This window comes from Megalobrama amblycephala, linkage group LG2, assembly GCF_018812025.1.
Source record: "Megalobrama amblycephala isolate DHTTF-2021 linkage group LG2, ASM1881202v1, whole genome shotgun sequence".
NCBI classification, from domain to species: Eukaryota; Metazoa; Chordata; class Actinopteri; order Cypriniformes; family Xenocyprididae; genus Megalobrama; species Megalobrama amblycephala.
Genome location: NC_063045.1, coordinates 34,266,592 through 34,275,146, shown reverse-complemented (window position 1 = coordinate 34,275,146; position 8,555 = coordinate 34,266,592). Strand labels below are relative to the sequence as shown.

General features: G+C 37.9%; 1 protein-coding gene across 2 annotated transcripts; it reads left to right on the top strand.

The window, feature by feature from the left end:
- The first annotated feature begins 407 nt into the window (after positions 1-407).
- LOC125256376 (fish-egg lectin-like) lies at positions 408-7,592 on the top strand. Of its 2 annotated transcripts, none has more exons than XM_048172341.1 (6): positions 408-444; positions 5,261-5,322; positions 5,468-5,695; positions 6,313-6,524; positions 6,718-6,845; positions 6,959-7,592. In XM_048172341.1, the coding sequence occupies exons 2-6, from the start codon at positions 5,265-5,267 to the stop codon at positions 7,101-7,103; spliced, it is 771 nt and encodes a 256-aa protein (XP_048028298.1). In that variant the 5' UTR covers positions 408-444; positions 5,261-5,264; the 3' UTR covers positions 7,104-7,592. The 2 variants fall into 2 exon arrangements, with proteins under 2 accessions (XP_048028298.1, XP_048028287.1); XM_048172330.1 differs by lacking the exon at positions 408-444 and adding an exon at positions 2,989-5,180.
- Positions 7,593-8,555: the final 963 nt, after the last annotated feature.

The following is an 8,555-nucleotide window of genomic DNA, read 5'->3' as shown; positions in this document are numbered from 1 at the left end:
AAGGAATGCAATCATTTACAAATCTCATAAACTTATATTTTATTCACAATAGAATATAGATAACATCAAATGTTGAAAGTGAGACATTTTGAAATGTCATGCCAAATATTGGCTCATTTCACGAGTTCACACTTACAAATAAGTCAGGTAAATAAATTGGTAAACGTATTTGGCGTGCTGTCCGGGGAGAGGGCTCTGAGCTCGGTAATCGGCCCGAACACAGAGTACCCCCCCCTCCCTCCCTCCCTCCCTCCCTCCCTCCCTCCCTCCCTCCCTTCCTCCCTCCCTTCCTCCCTCCCTTCCTTCCTCCCTCCCTTCCTCCCTCCCTCCCTCCCTCCCTTCCTCCCTCCCTTCCTCCCTCCCTTTTAGATTATATGAAGTAACCCAGAGAGTGTGAGGAGACGGGGTGGTGGAGGGATTCTGGAAACTGTCGAGGATCCTTGGGTGAGTTTTGACTGATTATATACAGGCCTGAACTCATGCCGATTGGGTAGATACGTTGATTACAGATTGTTGACAGCTGGTTGAGATGACGTAATCATTAAGATGACGTAATGATTGGGTAGCTTATTTGACTTGTTCCTCCTGAACTACGTTAATAAAACATAATTTTGGATTTCATGAGAGCTACACATTCCAAAAAAGTTGGGACAGGTAGCAATAAGAGGCCGGAAAAGTTAAATGTACATATAAGGAACAGCTGGAGGACCAATTTGCAACTTATTAGGTCAATTGGCAACATGATTGGGTATAAAAAGAGCCTCTCAGAGTGCAGTGTCTCTCATAGGTCAAGATGGGCAGAGGATCACCAATTCCCCCAATGCTGTGGTGAAAAATAGTGGAGCAATATCAGAAAGGAGTTTCTCAGAGAAAAATTGCAAACAGTTTGAAGTTATCATCATCTACAGTGCATAATATCATCCAAAGATTCAGAGAATCTGGAGCAATTTCTGTGCGTAAGGGTCAAGGCCGGAAAACCATACTGGATGCCCGTGATCTTCGGGCCCTTAGACGGCACTGCATCACATACAGGAATGCTACTGTAATGGAAATCACAACATGGGCTCAGGAATACTTCCTGAAAACATTGTCGGTGAACACAATCCACCGTGCCATTCGCCGTTGCCGGCTAAAACTCTATAGGTCAAAAAAGAAGCCATATCTAAACATGATCCAGAAGTGCAGGCGTTTTCTCTGGGCCAAGGCTAATTTAAAATGGACTGTTGCAAAGTGGAAAACTGTTCTGTGGTCAGACAAATCAAAATTTGAAGTTCTTTTTGAAAACTGGGACGCCATGTCATCCGGACTAAAGAGGACAAGGACAACCCAAGTTGTTATCAGCGCTCAGTTCAGAAGCCTGCATCTCTGATGGTATGGGGTTGCATGAGTGCGTGTGACATGGGCAGCTTACACATCTGGAAAGGCACCATCAATGCTGAAAGGTATATCCAAGTTCTAGAACAACATATGCTCCCATCCAGACATCGTCTCTTTCAGGGAAGACCTTGTATTTTCCAACATGACAATGCCAGACCACATACACAACATCATGGCTGCGTAGAAGAAGGATCCGGGTACTGAAATGGCCAGACTGCAGTCCAGATCTTTTACCCATAAAAAACATTTGGCGCATCATAAAGAGGAAGATGCGACAAAGAAAACCTAAGACAGTTGAGCCTGTATTAGACAAGAATGGGACAACATTTCTATTCCTAAACTTGAGCAACTTGTCTCCTCAGTCCCCAGACGTTTGCAGACTGTTATAAAAAGAAGAGGGGATGCCACACAGTTCTAAACATGGCCTTGTCCCAATTTTTTTGAGATGTGTTGATGCCATGAAATTTAAAATCAACTTATTTTTCCCTTAAAATGATATATTTTCTCAGTTTAAACATTTGATATGTCATCTATGTTGTATAATGAAAAAAATATTGAAATTTGAAACTTCCACATCATTGCATTCTGTTTTTATTCACAATTTGTACAGTGTCCCAACTTTTTTGGAATCGGGTTTGTATACTACTATACTGACAGTCATCAATTTTTGAAACAAGCTGTGCTGAAACCAAAAAATAGTCTATACACGAGTACATTTTATAAGTGCTAGAATAACAGGAGTATTCTGCTGCATTAGGATTACCATGCCTCCATATATCCAACCAATTAAATTCTTTAAAAAATTGTTTATTGTCTTCCTCGATCTGGTGTGAGTATTATCTAAACCTGATGATCTATCTCTTACTGGATCTAATGTACAGTTAAAGTGGCAGCTATTATGCATTGCATTGAGATTTGAGACATTCAGAAACAAATTATTATAGAATTTAGGGTCATCCTCATTTGGGCCATACACATTTATCAGATTTATATTTTCAAATAATAGCATACCCTGAACTATGATATATCTACCAGCAGGGTCCTTGATTATAGTTTTGATTTGTAGTGGTACAGATTTATGAATTAATGTCATAACCCCTCTAGCATGGGTAGTATAGGGAGCAGAAAACACTTGACCCTGCCAGTTTGTCTTGTTTAACCTTTATAATTTTGTTTAAACCCCTACAGTTCCATGAGGTAACTTTCACCTTCAAACTAGACATTAGTTATATATAATATATAACCTTAAGATTTGTTATAATAAAATAAAATACATTGATGGAAACACACCCGTATACAACAAGGAAAAGAAAGAAACAAAAGGGAAAAAAGAAAAACAAGATTTAGATGTAGATTTAGTCATTTAGCATACGCTTTTCTGCAAATCAACTTACAAATTGAGAGTAGTAGAAGCAATCAAATCAACATGAGTACAACAGTAAGTACATGTAAGTGACTTGATCAGTTTCATCAGCAAAGTGCTCGTAGCAAGGTTTTTTTTTTTATAGACAAATAGATGGAGAAAGGGAATAGAAAGAATAGAAATCGAAAAAAGAAAAGTAAAGTATTAATAAAAAGTAAGTGCTATATTACTGGGTCAAACAGTTTTTGGAAAATGGCTAAAGACTCAGCTGCTTGGATAGAGCGTGGTAGGTCATTCCACCAGCCAGGAACAGACCCGGAGAAGGTCCGTCCGTGAGAGTGATTTTGTGCCCCTTTGGGATAGCACCACAAGGCGCCGTTCACACGCAGAATGCAAGCATCTGGAGGGTATAATGGTGTGGAGCCAGTGGTTGTTCTGTAGGCAAACATTAGAGCCTTGAATTGGATGCGAGCGGCTATTGGCAGCCAATGCAAACTGATGAAGAGAGGTGTGACGTGCTCTCTTCGGCTCGTTAAAGACCAGTCTTGCTGCAGCATTCTGGATCAGTTGTAGAGGCTTAATAGTGCATGCTGGAAGGCCTGCCAAGAGAGCATTACAATAGTCCAGTCTGGATAGAACAAGAGCTTGGACAAGAATTTGTGTGGAATGGTCCGATAGGAAGGGTCTAATCTTCCTAATGTTGTACAAGGCATATCTGCAGGACCACCACCCCTCCCAATCTGGTGTGGGGTGTGAGAGAGATAGTAAAATTAGAACAAAACAAAAAATGCACACCTTATACCAACCGTTATATTATATGGCTCAGAGTGTTGGAGGATAATAGACAGTGACCTGAAAAAGCTCTGTTTCCACACAAAAAACGCATTACGAAAAGCCATCTCTTTCCTTATCTTTATTCCTTATCCTATTATCGAATACTAACCAACCAATAAACTTTTATTTGTTTTAGTGAACTATGGAACATTTGTAAACATCACCTTAAAGGGTTATTTGTGTTGGAACATTTAGGCACATAACAAATAATGACATACCTGGGGCCTGCTCTGAAGAGAGCACATGACGTCATTGCTGTAGAGTGAAATGCGGCTGGAGGGCAGGAGGTGAATTCTCTATATAGGAATCGTTGTCACAAACTCGATTCCTGTTTTGCATCATTTATGGATGCTTAAATCGATCAAACTGAAAAACCACAAGGAGCTTTCATCTTTTACGTAACTTTTATTGTTTTTTAACTTTAAAAGTCATTGCCTTTAATAGCATTTTGCATCTGCTGATACTGAAATGAATATGGATACCTGCTTACCTTTTTTTAGGGCCCAAGCCACTAGCACTGTTCGTACTATGCATGCTGACCTGAGAAACATTTTCCATGCGAATATTTCAGCAGTTATTGTGTATGTTCCGTATTTCTGTCGCGTGAACCAGCGATACCAGTCATTCATGAATTAATCATTCTTTCGTCTCGATTCTTTCTTTTCCGTGATTTGGCCAAACGCTCTTGCAAACGTTCTGAAACCTTTGGATTCGTTCAGACCGCTCTGTCACTGAATCATCTGTAGTTGTTTCTACGTCAGTAACAACAAATACAGAACAAATAGCGCTGTTTTCAGATGTTTCACTAGTTTGAACTACACAGAACGGCCCAGTGGATAAGGGAACGAAAGCTTAAAGGAACTGCGTTATTCCCGGTCCCAGATACCATCATTAAACAGCGTTGCGACATCTAGTGAGAAGCGTTTCAATTCGACACACACCTCTCGGTTACAAACTACAAATCACTCGATGATTAAACTAGTTTTAAATCAGATGAAACAGCCTCAACATTCCCACCAAGACTGATGAGGAAAACAGGAGAAACATGCCATGAATGAAGATAGAAGACTTTTAAATCCCAAAATCACCACCCTTACAAACATTTACCATGAATGAACTGTTGTAAATTACCACGGTTTGTGGAAATGAGGAATATTTATATTGAAAACTTATAGCCATTTATATTGCAATATAAATATTAGGTGGGTAGGGGAATATATATTATTCATGTTGTTACAGTGGCTCCAAGGAAGACGAAGAGGAGTACAAAAATCCAACAAGGTTTATTTAGAAGACTCAAAGATAATCCAAAAGCGTAACACAGTACAGCAACACAAGTAATACCAGACAACTCAAGAGTGAAAAGGCAGGAACTTAAATACATAGCAAATTAGGTAACTAATAATGAACACCTGTGATGATTAAATGAATTACCATGACAACTAAACTACCATGATCACCCCATCCCCCTCCTCCCTTATTAGGAAACAAATTTTGGCTATATAAATGATCTATCAACAGCATTTGCAAACATTGGATGCAAGTTTCTAGTACCTTTATCTCAGAAGAGGACACTGACTGCTGAATTCTGATCTATGAAGAGAAGGTTATCTTTGATTAATTACTGTTATTTTAATATTGATTATGTTTTACTAACTTATATGAATGATTTCTGGTTATGAACAGAGCAATGAATCTGTATCATAGCATCCTGCTACTCTTCAGCTGCCAGTTCATTCACACTCTGGGTAAGCTACTAATGTGATTTGGTAACAAAAATATACATGTATTAAAATCCATTTTAAAATATTTTTTGCTATATTTTAATATAAAAGTATTTAATTCATTTTTAAAAGTGTCTGTTTGTACTTATTTTGCACCATGTTTTCACAGCTTTAAACTGTGAAATGATTTGTGGCACCCTGAAGCAGATAGACGCTGGGGCAGGCTCAGTGGTTGGAGTGAACGATCAAAATGAAGTCTTCGTCCTGAATAATAACGTCTTCACAAAGGTCTTTACATCTCTAAAACACTTCAGTGTTGGTCCTGCTGGTCAGTTTGGGGTGGATACAGCAAACAACATCTTCAAGGTGCGGGGTGGCAGCCTTGTGCAGATTGCAGGTGAAGAGTTACAGAAATCATAAGATATGTTTAATCTGTTATTAATGTATGTGATTTTAGTTTGGAGACATTGTTTTAAAATCACAGTACCAATGACATCAGCTTATTGTCATTCTGATAGCGCTTTATTTTACAGTCCTGTTCTGCATGTAGATACTTTGTACTTATTATACTGTAGAAATTACAATAACTGGGTTATAACTAGTTACTAACCCTGAACCTACCCCTAAACATAACCTTAACCGAATTATAGTTACCTTATACCTTAACCCATGTAGTTACCAGTACTTTCTTGTGTACTTTCTCTATGCTCTCTATGCTTTCTTGGGTACTTTCTCTATGCTTTCACTTCCTTTAATCCCTCCCTATTCTATCTTATGCTACTCTAAGCAATGTAACTGAAACTTGTGTTGTGAGCACTTCTTGTGTCTATTTGCCTCTTCACAATGATTCGCTTGTTGTATTCCTCACTTGTAAGTTGCTTTGGATAAAGACAACTGCACAGTGAATAAATGTAAATGTACACTGTAAGGAATGGCCTTTAAAATGAGGTGTAACTGTTATTCTTCCAGTTAAACTGACTAATCTTTCATCCAACCTGTTGCTTGTACTGTTAGGCCTTCTCAAACAGGTGGATGCTGGAGGAGATCAGAATGTTGCAGGTGTCAATATGTATGATGACATATATTGTTTAAATATGGATGCTAACAACAATTTGCCATCCAACTCTGTTCCTTGGATTCAACTTGGTGGAAAGCTGAAGTATTACAGCTGTGGCCCGTACAGCTGTTGGGGAGTGAACAGCATTGACCAAATCTTCTTCATGAAGGTAATGTCACAATGTTAAATACAGGGGCTTGAGTACAAGTTCAAATACACCAGGTTTTTAAAAGTACAACAATAAAGTAAACATTTGGTTTTCTGACATGACTAAAGAAATAAAGAAACTGGTGTGGAAGCAGCAAACAATTTCTTGACGTGATGATACGGCTGACTGGTTTGTTTCTTTCGGTCTTGTGCAGGGTGTGTCTGGTAATGCCTGTTCTGGGTCCGGCTCTTTTGTGAATATTCCTGGACTTCTGTCCATGATTGAAGTAGCAACTGATGGCAATATCTTTGGTGTCAATGCTCAAGGGGCCTTATTCCAAAGGTGAACTGAACAGTCATCATATTAAACGTTGTATGAACAAAAGTGATGAATTTTTCAAGATTAATTTTCTGATATAAATCAAATGCTGCATTCACGAAACCATTATTTTGCAGAACTGGCGTCTCTCAGTCCAACCCCGCTGGTACAGACTGGTTATCGATTGTTGCCTGTCCCAATGGCCACAAGCATGTGAGCTTTGACCTGGGATTGCTGTGGGTCGTCTGTGTTGATGGCTCCATCCGCAGGTGTACTTTATAGTCTGTCAAACATCACTGCAGGAACAGAGGAGCTCAATCATTAACAGAAATCTCAGATATTATTAACAGAAAACTATAAAAGCTTGATTAATCTTAATCTTTCTTTTCTTCTCTCTTTCTTGCTGTTGAATCAAAGCATTATGATAGCATCTTATCAGTGTTGTGTTTCTTGTATCATTTAGTTCAGTAGTTCTCAAACTGGAGTTCCAGCATTAGTGGAATTTACACTGTTTACATTTTAATCAAATTGTTCATGCTTTATATCTAATGTCTGATTAGAATTTTTATGTTTATGCATCTATAAAGCCCACATTTTTAGAAATGCAGAAAGTTATTAGTCAAGGTCAAGGATTCAAACTATAGCAACTTGTGTTTGTGCAGCTTCAAGAGAGCAAACATTCATGTGTTGAACTTCACTTATGTTCTTTATCTCTGAATGTAAATGTATAAATATTTAAATTATTTTTAATTAAAAAATAAGGTAAAACAACATGGACATAATGCCACAATGTGTGTAATGTTGAAATAGTGTTTAAACACTCTCAGAAAAAGGTACAATTTTGTACTATAGAAGGTACAAAACATTGTCCCTGGGGCAGTAACTTTTAACAGGACAAAATTGTACCTTGATATAAATGAACAAATTTGTACCATTACAGCTTGTACCTTAAAGAACATGATTTGTACCATGGGGAACCAAAATATAACATTTGTTCTTTAAAACTTGTTGGTACAATATTGTACCTTCATCAAAGGTACAAGGTCAACAAGCCAGTCTGTACCTTAACTGTGACAAATGTTCTTTTTTTAAAAAAAAAAAAAAACTATTAAAAGCCATTTTCCTATTGAATAACATGCACATTTATCAACTGTAAATACATATCAAATACACACGTGGTTAAACAAAAACTGTTCCAGCTTACAGTAAAATAATTCATGTAAATACATCTTTCCAGTTTACAATAAAGACTTCAAAATTAACATATCACTTAGTATCACTTTAAAAAAAACAAACTTTTTGCTGCAAAACATTTCACAATACAATTACACAGTCAGAAAAAAAATACAATTACACTATTAAAGCTGCAATCAGCAATGAAAGGGCCCTCACATCCGGGCTCATTGGCACCCGATGGCCTTAGGAAAACAGTGAACAGAAGGTGACATGCATGTAAGCCAGAAAATACAGGAGAATTATGGCAAAGTCATTTCAAAGTGGCACTCTTCCTGCTGCCAACAGGTGGTGCTTTAACTGTAACTAAATATTGCCATGTAGATATTATCAAGGACTATTATCAAACCTGAAGTTTGGAGCAGATTGGACATTGTATGTCTGAGTTACAACAACTTCCCGTTTCATGGCGTTTTTCGCATAGATTAGCACTTAGCCAAGTGTTGCATGATTTAAAGGTGCAATATGTAATATTTTTGCAGTAAAATATCCAAAAACCAC